At 39.8% G+C, this 19,431-nt stretch overlaps 1 protein-coding gene across 10 annotated transcripts in view; it reads right to left on the bottom strand.

Annotated features, from left to right (window-relative positions):
- Positions 1 to 19,431, bottom strand: part of ATP2B2 (ATPase plasma membrane Ca2+ transporting 2) — a 268,768-nt gene that overhangs the window by 48,981 nt on the left and 200,356 nt on the right. For 5 of the 10 annotated variants that reach the window (XM_063426462.1, XM_063426463.1, XM_063426461.1 and 2 more), the window contains exons 6-9: positions 17,014 to 17,139; positions 16,484 to 16,516; positions 15,617 to 15,712; positions 12,233 to 12,274 (exon numbers count right to left, since the gene is read on the bottom strand). In XM_063426462.1, the coding sequence (XP_063282532.1) occupies positions 12,233 to 12,274; positions 15,617 to 15,712; positions 16,484 to 16,516; positions 17,014 to 17,139 (297 nt within the window). The remainder of the gene's footprint in view (positions 1 to 12,232; positions 12,275 to 15,616; positions 15,713 to 16,483; positions 16,517 to 17,013; positions 17,140 to 19,431) is intronic. The other 5 variants (XM_063426466.1, XM_063426469.1, XM_063426468.1 and 2 more) reach the window with 3 other exon arrangements.

The following is a 19,431-nucleotide window of genomic DNA, read 5'->3' on the forward strand; positions in this document are numbered from 1 at the left end:
CCTATCTGGGCTAAGTGGGAAGGCGTGTAAATTTGGAACCCACTAGACTTTTGATAGTGCGACTAAGAGGCGCCTGTGTAAATTCGGTTCTCTAGCTCGCTATATATGTGGTGATTGGGCAGTGTGGCTAACCAAAACGGGTGTATATAGTTTTAGGTAGTCCATTCAAGGTACTGGCCAATAGTTTAGTTGGGAATTGTAAATGTGTTAACGATTGTTTTAGTAAAGTGTATATCTTGTTAGATAGCGCGAGCTCAGCCGTCTAGCGAGAGTGTTAATAGTGTGTTGCTGTATTATAGTGCACGGTACCATAACCCTGTATATTTACTGACATTATATAATAAGTACTAATCATTGTCGTCCATTGCATGTTTAACACCATAACCACTAATAATTGTATTGTGACCTTAACTTGTGCTTTGACCTATGCTAACCGTACTGTAACCGCTATTTGTAAAAGACGATGTTACTGGGGTGTGTTATAGACGGGTAATTCGTATATAGAGAATTATAGCGTGGGTGACTGTATAGTTACGCCAAAGGGCATAATATTGATTATATAGTGACTGGTGTAACAGCTGTGTGTGTACGGGAATTCCCTGAGTGTTTATTGTTATTGTGTACGTTTCACTTGGTAACCGTACCACGTGGTGCTGTTGCCAGAGGAAACGGGTGTGACTGTTGAATAGTACGCGTGTATAGTATTCGTTGTCGACGACGTTCCATTGTTAAGTATGGGTGCGTCGCAGTCAACGATTCCGGATCCCTTAGGATGTATGGTTAAGAATTTTAAAAAGGGATTCAAAGTTTGTGATTTTGGGGTAAAGATGTCTCCTGTACGTTTGGTCACTTTGTGTACTAGGGAGTGGCCTACTTTGGTTGCGGCATGGCCGCCACGTGGCAGTTTGGATCCAACTCTGGTACAGCGCTTACACGTGGCTGTATCGGGTAGGCCTGAACTTTACGGCCAGTTTCCTTATATTGACTGTTGGAGACAGGCCGTAAATGACTCGCCAAAATGGCTCCAGACATGCCACGAGGAGCAGTGTCGCCTCATGGTAGCTAGGACTTGCTCGTCCACTAGGACTGGTGTTAGGCCCATTTTGGACACGCCCCCTGAGTCCGAGATCCCTTTGCCGCCCCCTTACTTTCCGTTAAGAAGAAGTGACGCAAACGCAGGAAGTCCTGCACCCCTCCCCTCATTACCCTCATCCACTTCCGCTTCCTCCTCCAGTACAGGATCCACCCCCCCTCGTACTAAATCTCCCCTTCCGGAACCAGAATCCACCCCCATTAGAAACGAATATCCTGATTTGGCGCCACTTCAGACTTCCGGTCAAGCTTCATCTAGCTCGGCTCGAAGTGTTTTATTTACGACCTTTTCCCAAAACCGACCTCCCACATCCCCATACCCTATCTCTCCCCGACCGGAACCCATGACTGACGCCTCTCTACGTAGCCCCATCCAAACCCGACAGTTGACTGGTGCCCAACAATTAAAGCACTATCAGATGCCTCTTCGTCTGAATCCCGGGTCAGCTTATATCGATGCCGCAGGTCAAATGGCACACGCTGACCCAGTCTTCGTATATGTCCCATTTACCACAACCGATCTTTTAAACTGGAAGACCCATAATTCCTCGTATACTGAGAAACCACAAGCTATGACTGATCTGTTCACCTCAATAGTACAGACGCATAATCCGACATGGGCTGATTGCCAGCAGTTACTAATGACTTTATTTAACAATGAGGAAAGGACAAGAATAAATCAAGCAGCCATTAAAGCATTAGAGGATAGAGCCCGTGCTTTGAACCAAGCCAATCCAGCAGCATGGGCCGCGACACACTATCCCAACACCGATCCCGATTGGAACGTAAATGGTGCTGATATGGTTCAACTCAGAGCCTATAGAGACGCTATAATTGCTGGCATGAAAGCCGGAGGAAAGAAAGCCATTAACATGTCGAAGACAGTTGAGGTGATCCAGAAAAGCGATGAAGCGCCCAGTGTCTTTTATGACCGATTATTGGAGGCATACCGCTTGTATACCCCCTTTAATCCGGAAGACGCAGACAATTCCCGAATGGTTAACTCCGCCTTTGTCAGCCAAGCATACGGAGATATTAAGCGCAAGCTACAAAAGTTAGAAGGGTTTGCAGGTATGTCCATCACCCAACTAATGGAGGTAGCAAATAAGGTCTATATGAACAGGGATACAGAAAGTAAGAAAGAGGAAGAGCGCAAGATGCGTAAAAAGGCTGATATGCTAGCGGTAGCGATCGCAGGCGTAGATAAACGGGGCCCAGATAGAGGCAATAATAGATGGAGTAGGGAGCCTTTGAGTAGGGATCAATGCGCGTATTGCAAGGAAGAAGGGCATTGGAGGAACGAATGTCCGCAAAGAGAGCAGTACGAGAGAGACCAACCCAGGGCAGGCTACGGAAACTTTAGAGGTAGAGCGAGAGGTAGAGGAGGCCCCGGAGGGAGTAATGGTTATAGAGGGAGTAATGGGAACAGAGGAAGTGTTAGGGAAGACAGGTATATTCCAGCAGCGCAAAGGTCCCGCGATAGAGAAGGTAGGGACTTTGTAGGATTGGCTGACACTGTCATGGAGGACTATTGATACCGACCGGGCTCCATCCCCCTTGGTCGAGCGGAGCCTATGGTCGATGTATCAATAGGGGGGAAAAGGAGTGCGTTCATGATCGACACTGGTGCTGAACATTCAGTGGTGACTAATCTAGTTGCTCCTCCATCTGGAAGGACTATTACTGTGATAGGAGCAACTGGAAGAAGTGCTGAAAAACCGGTTCTTAAAAGTCGACTCTGTACATTGGGAGGCCACGTAGTAAAACACCAATTCCTTTATATGCCTGAATGTCCAGTCCAATTGCTGGGACGTGATATGCTATCAAAATTACAAGCGCAGATTACGTTCCTACCAAATGGAACAACATCCTTAAAGTTTAATGGACCTTCAGGTATTATGACTTTATCCGTACCAAAGGAAGAAGAGTGGCGACTTTATACAGTGTTGACTAGCCAAAACCCTAGGAGTGATGAGACATTGTTTAACATACCAGGAGTTTGGGCAGAGAACAACCCACCAGGACTGGCCCGCAATATTCCACCAATAAAAATTGAACTGAAACATGGGGTTTATCCAGTGAGCCTAAGACAATATCACATTCCGCAGAAGGCTAAGAAGAACATCCAATCCTATCTGGATAAGTTCATACGGTATGGTATCCTAAAATTCTGTACTTCCCCCTGGAACACCCCATTGCTGCCTGTTCAAAAGCCCGGTACAGATGAGTATCGACCTGTACAGGACTTAAGAGCAGTCAATGATGCGGTTGTTAGCATACATCCAGTTGTACCCAATCCATATAACCTGCTTGCTTTAATTCCGGGCGGGGCTACTTACTTCACAGTCTTAGATCTCAAAGATGCCTTCTTTTGCCTCCGAATTGCCGCAGAAAGCCAATGTATTTTCGCTTTCCAATGGGAGAACGCTGTAACGGGCTCAAAACGCCAAATGACTTGGACAAGACTGCCCCAAGGGTTTAAAAATTCACCTACCCTATTTGGTTCAGCTCTAAGTCAAGATCTACTGGATTTCGAGTCTATCCCAGGAGAATGTGTATTGTTACAATATGTAGATGACTTGTTGATAGCAGCAGTTACAAAAGAAAAATGTCAGCAAGCAACGCACGATCTACTACATATTCTCTGGAAGGCAGGATACAAGGTGTCCAGGAAGAAGACTCAGTTGTGTTTGCCAACTGTCAAGTATCTGGGATTCCATATCTCTGAAGGTCAAAGGATTATGGGGCCAGAGAGAAAAGAAGCTGTCTGCCAAATACCAATACCCAAGAATAGAAGACAAGTGCGAGAATTCTTGGGGGCAGCAGGCTTCTGTAGGATATGGATTCCCAGCTATGCGATACTGGCAAAACCTCTGTACGCAGCCATCAAAGGTACAGAGCACGACCCCTTCTTATGGACCCAAGAACAGCAAACGGCATTTGAAGATGTGAAGAAGGCTTTGATGAGTGCCCCAGCATTAGGTCTACCTGATCACACACGACCATTCTACTTATATGTACACGAGCAAAGAAGAATGGCTGTGGGAGTATTGACACAGTACTTGGGATCATGGCAAAGACCTGTTGCCTACATGTCTAAGCAACTGGATGCAGTGGCCAGCGGACTTCCACCTTGTCTAAGAGCCGTAGCTGCAGCCGCCCTGCTAGTAGCTGAAGCCGATAAACTCACTCTGGGTCAAGAACTTTATGTACGAGTCCCACATGCAGTACAGACGTTGTTGGATTACAAAGGAAATCATTGGTTTAGTAACAGCCGTATGACCAAGTATCAAGCAATGTTGTGTGAAAACCCAAGAGTGCATTTAGAGACTGTAAACACCTTAAATCCAGCTACCCTTTTGCCGCAACCTACTGAAAGTCAACATGATTGTTTGGAAGTAATGGATGAAGTATTTTCAAGTAGACCAGATCTTCGTGATTTTCCCATCCAGAACCCCGATGTTCAATATTACACCGACGGCAGTAGTTATGTGAAAGAAGGGATCCGCTATGCAGGATATGCAGTGACAACAATAGACAAGGTGATAGAAGCTCGGCCACTGGCGAAAGGAACATCAGCACAAAAGGCAGAATTAATAGCACTAACACGAGCGTTACAATTGGCTGAAGGTTTAAGAGTAAATATCTATACGGACTCTAAGTATGCGTTTTTAACCACTCATGCCCACGGAGCTTTGTATAAAGAAAGAGGACTACTGAATTCAGAAGGCAAAGAAATCAAGTACGCAGCTGAAATCCTACAACTATTGGAAGCAGTGTGGGAGCCGAAAGAAGTCGGTATCATACATTGTCGAGCGCATCTGAGAGGAGATGGTGATGTAACCAAGGGAAATCGGATGGCAGATAGTGCAGCTAAGCGTGCTGCTGAATCAGGAAGACAGGAGTATGTGGGGCATATAGCTGCTCTTATACCAACTCCACTGTCCCAATGGACTCCAGTTTATACAGCTCAAGAAGAGGAGTGGTTAAAGACTGAACCGGGAAAGTATTTGGAGAACAAGTGGTATCAGCTAGAAGATGGAAGAATAGTCATACCAGCATCACTAGCGGTAGAAATTGTCCAAAATTATCACAACGGGACACATTCTGGGAGAGACAGTACTGAAGAATCTCTCAGGAAACATTTCTACATACCAAGATTGTCCAATTTGACTCAGGCCATTGTACGCAGATGTGTAACGTGTGCTAAGAATAATGCAAGACAAGGACCAGTAAAGCCACCAGGAGTCCAGTTTATGGGGGGACTCCCCATGTCCGATCTACAAATAGACTTTACAGTAATGCCTAAATCGGGTGGACATCGTTACCTGTTGGTAATTGTGTGCACCTATTCAGGCTGGGTAGAAGCATGTCCTACTCGTACAGAGAAAGCAGGAGAAGTTGTAAGATTCCTGCTACGAGAAATAATACCCCGATATGGACTACCCTGTTCTATAGGATCGGACAATGGTCCAGCTTTTGTTCATCAGTGCCTACAACAACTGACTCATATGCTTGGTATAAAGTGGAGGCTTCATACTGCATATAGACCCCAGAGTTCTGGTAAGGTAGAGAGAATGAATAGAACTATAAAGAACCAGTTGGCTAAAATGTGTCAGGAAACCCAACTTAAGTGGAACGTTCTCTTACCCATAGCTTTATTGCGAATCCGCAGTACCCCTACCAGAAGGATGGGCCTCTCTCCTTTTGAAATCATGTATGGGCGACCACCTCCCGTACTTGGTAACTTAAGGGGGGACTTGAGTCAGTTGGGAGAAGGAATTACCCGGCAGCAGGTTGTAGAGTTGGGTAAGACTATGGAGGAGGTACAGAAATGGGTACAAGATAGATTACCTGTGAATATTTATCCCCCTGTTCATAGTTATCATCCAGGAGACCAAGTGTGGATTAAAGAGTGGAATAATGTACCGTTAGGGCCCAAGTGGAGAGGTCCTTATGTTGTTCTTTTGTCTACCCCTACAGCGATAAAAGTAGCCGAAGTAACTCCGTGGATACATCACTCCAGGGTTAAACCAGCAGCAGTCGATTCTTGGCAAATTACAGCAGATCCAGAGAATCCCTGCAAGATCCGGTTGAAACGCACTACTCAGTCGGAGTAACGAGGAATTATTGTGGATTACAAATTTTATTGTTACAGGTGTGAGTGAGAAGGCCATAATAAAGCCTGTCCGCTTACCAACACATAGTGTATAAGCCAGGAAAGTCTCGAAGGGACACCTGTGAAGACGAGCAGAACTCCATTCCCTGCAGCCCTCACATCCTGGAAGCTGAGGTTCCATCGCACGGACGAAGACTGAGGATGACGGCGAAAGATGTGCTTTTGATTGTGTTTATTTATATGTGTTTTTATATTCAGGAAGGTAGAGGTACCGACACTCCTAGCTGTGAGGTATGCATTAAGACTACGAGAACAGGTAACCATATTTCCCAAACCCTAATTTGGCATTCACAATACGAATGTAAAGGAGAGGTATCAAGATGTAGATACCTAAATATAGACTATAGTGTGTGCCATTTAGGAGTAGGAGAACCTAAGTGCTTCAGTCCAGAGTATCAACCTCGTACAATTTGGTTGACTCTCAGGAATGGAGATCCTCAGGGGACCCTAATTAATAAGACGGTGTTAGAATCCGTACATTCTTCGGGTGTTCTGCTATTTGATGCATGTAAGGCGATATCAAGTGGTAGAAAACCGTGGAATGTATGTGGGGATCTTAGATGGGAGAGGACGTATGGGTCTAATGATAAATATATTTGTCCCAGTAGTAAAAATAAATATGTGAGTCCTAGATGCCCAAATAAAGACTATAACTTTTGTCCATATTGGTCTTGTGTGGGGTGGGCGACTTGGGGACAGACAGTAGATAAAGACATGATAGTGACTAAGTTGCCGACTAGCCCTTATTGTAAGTCTATGGAATGCAACCCAGTCCATATACTTATTAATAACCCCGACAAGTTCCTAGATAAGTATGGAAATTTATTTGGGTTTCAGATATACGGGACGGGTTTAGATCCTGGGACATTATTGTTTATAGGAATAGAGACTGATACGGTATCCTCCCAGACTCATCAAGTATACCATTCCTTTTATGAAGAGATGAGTATAGATAATAAGATCCCCCATAACGCTAAAAACCTGTTCATTGACCTAGCTGAAAGTATTGCCGGTAGTCTTAATGTTACCAACTGCTATGTGTGTGGAGGTACTAACATGGGAGACCAATGGCCTTGGGAAGCAAAGGAGGTAATGTCCGGTTCTGAGGCAGTTGACCAACTAATATCTACACAAGCCGATTATCATTTGAGTGTTAGAGGTAAATCTGAGTGGAGATTAAAGACCTCCATCATAGGTTATGTTTGCATAGCAAGGAAAGGAATAATGTATAATACTTCTGTAGGAGAATTAACTTGTCTAGGGCAAAAAGCTTATGATGATGATACTAAAAATACAACTTGGTGGTCGGCTTCAAATGTCTCAGAACCATCTAACCCGTTTGCTAGATATGCCAGTTTAAAGGATGTGTGGTTTGATTTATCCATCACATCTACCTGGAGAGCCCCAGCAAATTTGTACTGGATCTGTGGTAAGAAAGCCTATTCGGAGTTGCCACAGGACTGGGAAGGGGCATGTGTGTTGGGTATGCTCAAACCATCCTTCTTCTTGTTACCGATTGAAACAGGTGAGACTTTAGGTGTTAAAGTGTATGATGTGAATCATAGGAAGAAAAGGGGACCCTTAGAGATAGGCACCTGGGAAGATAATGAATGGCCTCCCCAGCGTATCATAGATTATTATGGGCCAGCCACGTGGGCAGAAGATGGTACCTTTGGTTATAGAACCCCAATTTATATGCTCAACCGTATTATAAGATTACAGGCGGTGGTTGAGATTATTACTAATGAGACCTCACAAGCACTCAATCTTCTAGCGAAGCATAATACCAGGATGAGGACAGCAGTGTACCAAAATAGATTAGCCTTGGATTACCTTTTGGCAGTAGAGGGAGGTGTATGTGGGAAGTTTAACCTGAGCAATTGCTGTCTTCAAATAGATGACGAAGGGCAAGCAATAGCTGAGCTTACTAGCCATATGGTTAAACTAGTGCATGTGCCTACTCAGGTATGGAAAGGGTACAATCCAAGTAGTTGGTTTGGTAGCTGGTATGAGTGGTTTGGAGGGCTTAAGGCAGTGGTAGGTGGAGTCCTACTGATTTTACTGTTGTGTCTACTCCTACCGTGTCTTATACCCTTAGTAGTTAGGTCTGTGCAAAGCCTGATAGGAAGTATAGCAGAGAGGAAGGCTGCTGCACAGATAATGGCGATATATAAGTATAAGGCTCTAGATCAAGGAGAACCAATGCAGGAAGATGAGTGTTAAAAGATTCACATCATAAGATAAGTCTGGTCTGGTTCATGGTAACCTGAGGTATATGCAAACCAAGGTTAAGTGATGCCTCAAGTAATTGTGAAATATCAGAGGCATCAAAGGGGGGAATGTGATGTAATTCCAGTAAAATACAAGTTTAGCAGGCTAAGATTGCCACAAGGCATATGTATGTATATGTGTTTGTAGTATCAGTTAGTTAATTACACGTAGCTAAGATACTGTTATCACTGTACTGACCAGGTGCAGGAATGTAAGAACTGGAATTACGCGTCCCTCTCCTTTGTATCAGATGAGCCACGTGGTTAGACCGGATGGATGAGTTTAGACTCTATTTATTAAATAGGTTAAGGGTATGTGTGGGTGTAGTTAATTGTGGGAGGAGCTACAGTGCTATATAAGGAATGTACTCTATGTATTCAGTACTCAGACTTTGCTGTATTTTGGTGACGCTAGTCCCTCTGAGTCCCGATCGGTGATCCAATAAAGAATCTCTTCCTTCCTGAAGAAACCTGTGTCCATCTCTCTGTGCTTGGCTTCCGTCAGTTTCTCCGGTATCAAGAGCACAGTACAGATTATGGCAGAAAAATGTAGCCTCCTTGTATAAGTACAGAACTTTACGATACATTTCGTAAATTGTATTATAAAGTAAATACAACCCCACTGACAATCTTTCAGAGGATAAAATGCTGTTTCATTTCTAATTGGACACCAAAGATCTCCGGTACACTGTTATTCAAGCGGCACCATTCACCACATTCTCTTCACATCACCATTCACTGATTCTACACCATTTTTGATTCAACACCATCTTTCCTTTAACCAATGTAGGACATACAGTGGTGCTAGAGGTTCATTGTTATGCGTTTAGAGGCAGGGAGAGGCAACCTAGGTAAGAAATCAAATTGTTCTGAACAGTTTGATTACTTACAGTAAGGGTACACCAGGGGACTTCTGGCACCATAACCACTACAACATGCTGTAGTGGTTATTATGCTCGGAGTGTTCATTTAAGTTTTTGTCTTCTTTATATTTTGAAAGACCTTAAAAATCTACAAATCTTTCACCCTTTACTCCATAACAGCAAGGTACGTTTGTTTTCAGACTACTCTTAAAACTCAGAATCAACTCAGTCAAGAGTATAATGTACCATAATCTACCTTTTAGTTAAAATGAAGGTATAGTGTTCTTCAACTAATGGATAGTACTATAAAGCACCAAAATGTTTGGACAGAGGAAAACTCAGATTTACGTTTTAAAAGCTTTACTGGCCTGGGTAGGGATTAGGTATCGTTACAGGAGTATATCAAGTCAAGGATTAAATGGTGTTTGTTTAAATGGGGAAAGGCATTGTATATACTGCATTTGCCAAAAAAGATATGTGGAAAAGGAACAGCTGCTGTTTAGTGCCTGTCACCTGTGTTGCATTTACTACTGAAGACCATGCACGCTACCAACACTTTACCTAACAATTTATTAATACGTGCAGATTGTGTAGGCAAACTGAGTCATGGTTGTGAGTTTTATGGTTTCATAAGAAATGACTTTTCATGGAACCAATGAAAGCAATTTGTATATACCAACAATAAGTCACACTAATGATATCTACGTCGACTAATCCCACTTTGTCTAATTCTGTTAATGATATTTCCCGCAACACTTTCCCATTAACCTTTCAAACCGTATATTTCACCCCAACGGCAAACACTTAAAAATAGCAGAGAGTCACAAATCTGCACCAACAGGAAATACACTACACTTCATTAAAAATCTTGAAAGATAATGTTTCAAGATAAATAGTTATTATACCACTTCTAGTATTATTTACAAACCAAAAACGTAAACCTGTTTGCACTTTCTTTCTCATATGTTACATGATCAAAACAATCTCCCTTCTCCCTTATTGTACAAATAAAAGGAATCAACTCCAAGTAGTGGCACGCAATTAATTTACTTTTTATATTGCTGTAGAATCTTTTTTCTCTGTGTCATACAGATTTATTGAGGTACTGCATCTTTGACCTTAATAATTTCCTGACTGGTTCTCTTTCCCTCTTCTAATCCCCACTTCTCTCTCTTTTTCTTGCATTATTCCAGCCTCTCTTCATGCATTATAATATGTAGATTCCGATACAAACATACATCTTTTCAAATGTGTTCGAACGGTATATCACTCATTCTTCTGCAAGTTTGTCATTTATCCCAATCGTTGCTTAGGTATCAGATTTCTTATAACATTTTATCTTTTTTCTCTCTCTCAAAAAATATGAAATGAAAAAAATGTAATAATGCCATTTTGATGACTGCATGTCAGCCGCCTATCTCTTTGTTGATCATCTGTGAGTTGGCCCAAGTAATAAATCTTAAGAAAATGAAGAACATAGATATTTTTTTGTTTTAAATCTCTAAGAAAACTACAAAAAAAACAAAAGTGATTGTTGATGCTTCTTTAGTTCGCGGTAGGACTCAACAGCCATCAAACTTAATTTTACAACTGCCTGTCTCAGGTTGGAAGTCATTCCGATCAAATCTCTATCATGCTATCATCTATTTTATCCTGTCTTTGTGAACAACAAAGAATTGTTTATTCATATTCTGGATCCAGACAGTTTCCTATTTATTTATTTATTTAATTATGAATCGGATGCCAGTTTCTACTCTAAAAAAAAAACTTGAAGGAAGGCTAAATGGATGTGAAACCAATGTTGAGAGGTAACTTTTGTCATCAGCCCCCCTTCACATTAACTTGTTTTAGCCTCACACACCTATACAGGAACAACTAAAGAAACATTTAACAAGGGGAAATCCTTATTACAATGAACAAGACTGGAAACAGCAGGAGAAACACCTCTGATTTTAAAAGATAAATAAAAAAATAACTCTAATTTGGCAAAGTTCACAAGTTTTCTATTCCCCCAAAAAATATCTATAAAGTTGCCAGTTTTTCAAAAGTAGAAATTAAAAGTCTGTTTTACATAACTTGCATTGTCAGTGCCATAAGGAAAGCCACACTGGCATTTCATTTATAGTTGTAGAATTCTTTATAAATGTTGACCCTTTTTAGGCCATGGTTGTAGAAGGTTTATAGTTGAGTATTAGTGACCTCTTTATGGTCTCTTTTTACAGCCAATCCCTGGTCTCAAAAGCAGGACTCAACATATGTTTTGTGGCATATGACGTTTGTATTTTCATTCATGAAAAGACATGGATGAAACAACATGGTAAAAAAAAAAAAAGTAATTTCTATTACATTTCCAAAAAGCCCTGTTTTTGTATTTTTCTTCACAAATGTAACTTACGGCAGCTGGTATACCAGCTCTTTTTAAAGCTATGAGCTATAAGGTATCCCGTCCAGTGTAGCAGGGATCCGCATTATGTGCACAGTGCACATCGACTACCTGAATATGCCATAAAAATGCTTAGAAGCCAATGAGTCTGATACACGGTTTGTTTGTTTTTTGCAATTGTGTTGATGTTGCAAGTAAGATAACACCGGGATAGAAGTGCGTTAAGATGTTCCCTGCACTCTATAGCCCAAATTAATATTTGCTTAAAGGAATTTATTTATGCTTCCTTGCTTGATAAAATCAGATTGTTATTGAATGTATGCCTTCTAACATTTTAAAGCAATTACATTTATTATGTTGGTGAAGATGTTTAAGAAACAATGTACACGGTAACAACGTCCCACTTTACTACAATTACCAGGTGACCACTAGACAGTTATTTTACCTTTATTCTGGATGATTTCCACATTTCCATCTTGCATTTTGCCTACATGATGAAAAAGTTTGACAGACAACAAAGAGGATAACTTAAAACATACGTACACTAAACAGCACAGATGAATCAAATAACAGAGTACACAAGGAATACATTGTTGTACACATTGGATAGGGTAGCATACATCATGAGATAAATGCGTTTCACAAGAAAGGTTTCCTTGGTAACCTACAAAGTACTATACTTTTGTATATTTTGTTTGTTGCTTAAATATCAGAAAGTGTCAACAACGACTTAGTAAAAATAGATCTTCCAAGATATAATAAATACGATCAATATAATATTTATTTATATTGAACTACGTTTATCAAACCTCCATGTTTTGACTCTTACTGCCTTTCTATCTGCCGACTAGAGGTTTTTTGTTTTTTTTGTGCCGATCAGCCAATCAAAATATAACAAATCAACATGATATGTAACAAGTCAACACACAGTCACAAGGTTTACTTGCAAAGCAATATTGCTGGTTTCTGTACCATAAAACAATAAGGCATTTATTTATTTTTTTTCTATGCCAAAGCTCTTCTCCTAGTTCCGTGTTGATGTTGTTTGCGTCTGTGAGTGTTATTAGAAAGCCTATTTAACCTTACGGGTTCTTTCTGGTAGCAGTCAACATTAAGTAACTTCTTTTCTTGTGTTACGTGATGTCATCCCATGGTAAAGTAGAACTACCTATATGTAGTGAGTTGCAATAAGAAGAGCTGAAGCTAACATTTTATTTTGTGTGCGTTGCCTTGCAATAGAAATGCCCATGTTCAAACAGTCTCTAAATTTATACAATAATAAATCAGTATTTCATTAGGTGCAATTTCAATGTACTATAAATGTAATTTAAATTTAAATGTAATTTAAATTATACGTAATAAAAAAATAAAAATCATCTCGTGAAGCATATCCTGTTGGGTTTAGTTCAGCTTCTACTAAATGCTGCCCAATATCTGGACTTATAAAGTTGGAAACACACTACACCATGTTGCTGATACACATTTTTAAGAGCCTTAAATGTTTTGTTTTTTTAAAAGCTATGTGTAAATAATCATTACATTTTGCTAGTGACGCAATTAGTATTTAAATCTCAGAGTCCTCTTACTGTTTAGTAAATGGAACCCTCAAATAAAACCCTAGGATAAAGATTAGTATCATTCTGGTAAGATAAAAACAAACTACTTCCTCGCTCTTCTAAAACTGAAAAATAAAATCTATTAGTAAAGTTAAAGAGGCTAAATGTTGAATCTTTGCAATATACATTGGCAAAATGTATGTTGGGCTATTTTCATATATCTAACTCCAAAGCTCGAGAAAGTCAATAAACAATACAATTTTTAAATTAGACAACTCTTATGTGTGATGCTCTTCTGGTGTTAATTACTCTACTCTATTTATTTATTCCAGTATAACCCGAATGTTAAAGTAGAACCAGCCAGACTAGTATGTGCAATGATTGCCATTAAATTCTGTTCAATACAGATTTTTGAAATTTCGATAGCCATATCTTTTGAATGTCAAATGCCTTTCAATATTTCAAAAGACCTTATTCATTTAGAGCTTGTGGCTTGGGATATGGGTTACTGCTATGGATAGGGCCAGATGCATGGCCATTTAGGAAAATTGTAAACTCATTTAAAAAGCACATACAGGCACGTTAGGCACATTTAAACACGCCATACAATTGTGAGCAGGGCATCAAAAAAAGAGGTCCACCGGTGTAGAACCTGAGGATCTGGTGAATTAGGGCTGTTACTCCTAAAGAGATATGGTTAACTGAAGATGTTTAAAAGGATGTGTACAGATTAGATTACTGTACATGAATCCTGAAGTGTATCAGTATATGGAGGTATTTATTTGTCTAAAATAACTGGATAGTACTTGTGATATTTACGCTTGAAAAAAGCAGCAGAGTTTCTAAGTAAAAAGTCCCCCATCTACACAAAGTTATGACCAAAAGGTCTTTTAAAAGCATATGGAGTCTTGCCATGGGAAACTGTAACTGTTTGATTTCCATAATCCAAACAAAGATAACCTCTCAAGAATAAAAATAGGTACCGTATATTGGAAACATTGTAGATATGGTTTAAATAATAATAAAAATGATTTTTTATTACTATATGTTTTATTTTTGTTGGTTGTGTTTTTTTAGCATTTCAAATGAATATTACTGTTACTGAAATCTGACCTAACTAAGATGGTGTCATGTTGTCATGTCATTTTTATTTTTTTTAGATTATACCATTATTTTATTTCCTCTAGTTCATATTTATCTAATTTGTTTTGTCCCTATTTATTGTCCATATAATTTACCTATTGCACTCAGTATAGACTATGTTGGTGTTATATAGATAAATGTAATGAGACGATTTACTCTCATGATTATATCCTTACAGTTATCATTAAACAAGAAGAACTAGGACGCATATGTTTGAAATGCACACATACTAACGATTGTTATTTACCAGCATCTGTCCTATGGCACATGACTTACCTAACACATTCTTGGATATATAATAACAGAAAGAGGTTTATTTGTTAAAGTGCAAATTGTTGGGAAATAAAGTGAATTCAAATGTAATTTAACATTTTAGAACTAACAGTTGGATTGCAAAGATCTCTCAAATCAATTGTTTTTAATTTAGCTATTTCGGCTTCAGATTTAAAATTCTCTTTATTCTCGGCATTTCACACCAAATTGAAAAACCCTACAAATGAAGGTTAGCTAGAAATAAAGCCTTATTTAAATTGAAGATGAAAATTTAAAAACGGATATGTGTGCTATGCCAACCAGTAGATCCAAGCAGCACTGCTTTGTCCATTTTAGGTAGATATTTGATTTAAACTAACTTTTATGGAATCTGGAACAAGCCAAGAATAAACTTGCATTTTTCCCAGTAGAGGGCACTTTGCTATACTCAATAAGCCTATACTGTTATCTGGAGCGTGCAGTGCAGCATTGGATTACCAACACTATTGTTTATCATCCTTTACGAGGTCCAACTCTGTTCTCCAGGGCTTCTGACTTGCCAGAGTTTGACAACTCGTTAAATTACCAATTCATACTGTTCTATGTACCACTAAGCTGTATTGTATTTTTAGCTAGCTTGTCCATACATTCACGATCAGGGGGGTGGGAAAGTATTATATAGTTCCCAATTCTAAACATGTGACCTTTAAAATGTACTTTCTGTGATAGATAGTTTTGTACCAAGCATTTAGTTACAGGTAAAATTCCATGGTAATTGCTGTTTACAGAGAGAGCACGAGTAAGGCCCTTTCAAATGGGAGCATAATACAGGTGTGATAGCAATGCATTATGGGAAGAGCTACATGCTGTTAACGTACCATTCACTAAGCTGGCATTTGCATTATCAATGGCGTTTGCCCCTGCGGCACCATCTGTAGCAGCAGGAGGGTGAGAGGATGGATGGGTGGAGCCGACTGTGTGATAAATTTGAAGAAACAAAGAGAATGAAAATAACCAAAATAAAGAGAAATGTAGCTACTGGATTAAATTAACAATATGAGGTAAGTACACATATGAACACATGAAGGATTTCATGATCACTCCTTTATAGATAAGAAAGACATTGTCTAAAACATCTAGAACCATATCAACTTTGGCCAAAATGAGGTTCCGTGCCTAAAGACAAGTAATTGCATTATGGAAAGCTAACAATGTAAGTTGTGATATCATTCTTGGGACATCAGTCACCAAAATAAGGAGCCGCTAATTATAAATGGTATGTACAAGAAGAAATATTCTCATGGCTACACCAGGTGGAAGTTGTCATCAATGTGATCTGGATTAATGGATTAGATCTTGATGTATATAATTAGAATAACAATAGCTTATTGTAGGAAAGCCTGTAGTTGCTACTGAACTTCTAGAGAAGATGCAAATCACATTTCTCATCCAAGTTCTCCACATTATTCTAAGTAGAATTTTGAGCAGGCATGGGCAACTTGTGGCCATCCATATGTTGATCAACTATATATCCAAATGTGCTCTATCGGTTATAGTTATGGCAGGCAAACTGGAAGCTATAGTTTATCAACAGCTGGAATTCCCACGTCACAGATATGTAAGTAATTAAAGTCTGTGGTTTAATAGGGCCAGATACTCGAGCTAATGAAGATCGCTTTATTCAAGTCAGCCCTAGGTATGAAGCAAAGATATCTACTCCTAAACAGTAATATGTCTTACACTACCTGGAAGACTTGGTCCATCCTCCTTTTTCACACCTGTGAGGTGATGATTAAAAAAAACAAAAAAACAAGATGTTATCAATGGAAAGATGGTAAACAGGCATGTCTGATGCAGTGATACATAGTATATGTGAAATGAACGCAGGGGCATGCAAGGAGACAATGTAACTAGATGACTTGGGCACACGAATTACAGACCATTACTCATGTCCCTCTGCATGTCTGCTGTGGCCTGTCTGCCGGGACAGTGTGACACCAGCAGAGTTACAGCCATGCCCTATTTGAGATGGGACACTCCTTCGATCTATAACATTAAAAATACTTCTCAGTAGGCTGAAAGACAAGACCAGTCCAATGATGTCGAAAAACATGTTTATAACTAGAACAACATGTGGGAACGCAGATTGACATATTTGATCTCCGTATTTACTATAATAATTCCTCTTTCTAATATCACCGGTGTATGTATTCAACTATGTGGGCACTGTGTGCAATTTGAGCAAATAGCTTCATGTTCTAAGTAAATCACTCACCTTTCTTATCCTTCTTTTCATCATCAGCTTCACTTGCCCCTAATAACGTAAAGATGATTCCAGTCTGAGAATTTACACCTACAGCAGTGACAAGCATTCTCCCCGAACCCTCCATCACGTGGGTACCTATACAGAGATAGCAAAGTGTACAGGTGATAAATACAGTACATAGGGTCCTTAAATTCATCTTGATTCGCCCGTGTGGGTCCACATACGGATGTTTACTACGCAATAAGGGAATATTATAAATATGTCACTAACACTTTTATGTTTAATTTTCAGCAAATTTGTGCCCAATTTATTAAATCTGTTGTTTTTTTTTTGTGCCCTAACCATCATTTTTTTTAATACACTCCAACGCAACAGGTTTAGCAATCTTTCCACCACTTTTTTATCAGACAGAAAATTGTTCTTTTTCACATTTCTTTTTTCCACTACTTTAAATTTGGCAGTCTCATGACACTGAATTATCTGAAATTTACTATGAAGAAAAACAGTCATTATTAAGATAATTTTTAGAACACGATCAAAATAATGACATCATTTAACCATCCCTTTTCAGAACACTTTGATTAATATAACCCCATATCTCTGTGGGTCTGTATGTAACATGAAATTCATAGCTATTGGAATGAATTAATCAGGGTTTTTTTTTTTTTCTATTTGACATTTTTTTATTCGGTTTTAAAACATTTTAGTGGAGGGGTACAGAAAAAAGAGAAGGAGGGGTAGGGGGGGGGATCCATTGTGTACATGAAAACACAGCATTGACAACATAGGTACAAGAGTATAATGCAAATGGTTAGGTACATCCATGTAGAGGAAGGTCTCATTGTTAACATGCGTTTATTCGGGCTGATACATAATCTATTAACAATAGGGTGGCTTAAAATGGAAACCAGTGTAGAGTGTATATAAGGTCAACATAATGATTGCGATACCTGATTATCTTGCAGGTTTACAATGGTCAAACTCATAATGTTGCTGTATTCTACATATACCCAGGTTACAAATGTCTACATAACAGATCTTAGGTTACAGATCTCCATTTGTTTCAGAGTATCCATGCCTCACTAGAGGCTCGAGATAAAGGGAAGGTCAAAAATGTGGGTAGTGTCTAACTCAACCAGTAAGTCTGAGATTTTAGGTGGATATGTAGACTTCCAGACGTTCGCTATCTGGTGTTGTGCCACTAGTATGAACAGGATTATTAGTTTTTGTTTAGGTTTAGAGGTAGCAGTGGGAAGGTGCATTAATAGGTAAGTTACCGGTACAAGTTGTAGAGGGCAGTCTGTTACCTCGGTAATGAGTTTGTGCATTCTTTTCCAGAAGGCGTAAATGGGTGCACATTGCCACCATATGTGGTACATGGAGCCCTCTCTGTCTCTGCATCTTCAACAGGTCAAGGGGGTTTGCGGGTAAATCTTGTGTAACCTGGCTGGCACCAGGTACCACCTGTATAGTACTTTATGTTGTTCTTCTAGGTATGTAGAGGATTTAATCAGTCCCATCGGAGCTGAGATCATGTGATACCATTGTTGAGGCGTTATTGAGCATTGGAGGTCCGCCTCCCATTGTTTGGCATATTGAGAAGCCGTGAAGGGCAGATAATCTAATAATAATTTATAATAAATGCAGATCTGTTTACAATTTTTGGGTAGTTTCACAGTAATACCTAGCTTTTCCCAATCTGAAATGCTGGTCATAGAGACACAATGTTGGGCACCCTGTGGTTGGTTCTTAAACAAGTATGACCTCAGTTGCATATAAGAACACAGTGATGTCTGGGACAGGTCATACTTAGAAGCCAGGGTGGGGAAATCAAATTGGGTGTTATCCTGGAAGAGGTGATACAGATGTGTTGCTCCCTTATCATGCCAAGGGACAGCGTTAAATGTAGGAATGCAGTACAGAAAGGCTTTAATGGGGGTCGCTAGGGATAAACCTGACATGTTGGTTAGTTTGCTCTTAAATTTATTCCCACACTTGTAAGATTAATTGGGTCTGGGCAGGAAGTGAATGTAATACTGGTCTACCCTGTTTGGGCAACCACAACAAATGGGTAAGATCGTGGGGTTTAAGGAGGGATTTTTCCAAGATCACCCATTGTGGTCGGGGGTGTCTACCATATGGGGTATAGCCGCGGTTAGTATAGTCGCGTGGTAGTAGGTGAGCACATTAGGTAAGGCTAAGCCTCCTCTCCGCAAGGGAGCTTGTAGAAGTTTCATCCCCACTCTGGGCCTACCAATTTCCCATATAAATTTAAGAAATTACATATGTATAGCTTTAAAGTAGGCCAAAGGTATGGTGATACGTAATATGCGAAATAAATAGAGTAGTCTAGGGAGAATATACATTTTAAATGCCACAATGCATTCTGTCCAAGAGAGGAACAAGGGGGACCATTTCCTGAGCAGG

This window comes from Pelobates fuscus, chromosome 7 (assembly GCF_036172605.1).
Source record: "Pelobates fuscus isolate aPelFus1 chromosome 7, aPelFus1.pri, whole genome shotgun sequence".
Taxonomy (NCBI): domain Eukaryota; kingdom Metazoa; phylum Chordata; class Amphibia; order Anura; family Pelobatidae; genus Pelobates; species Pelobates fuscus.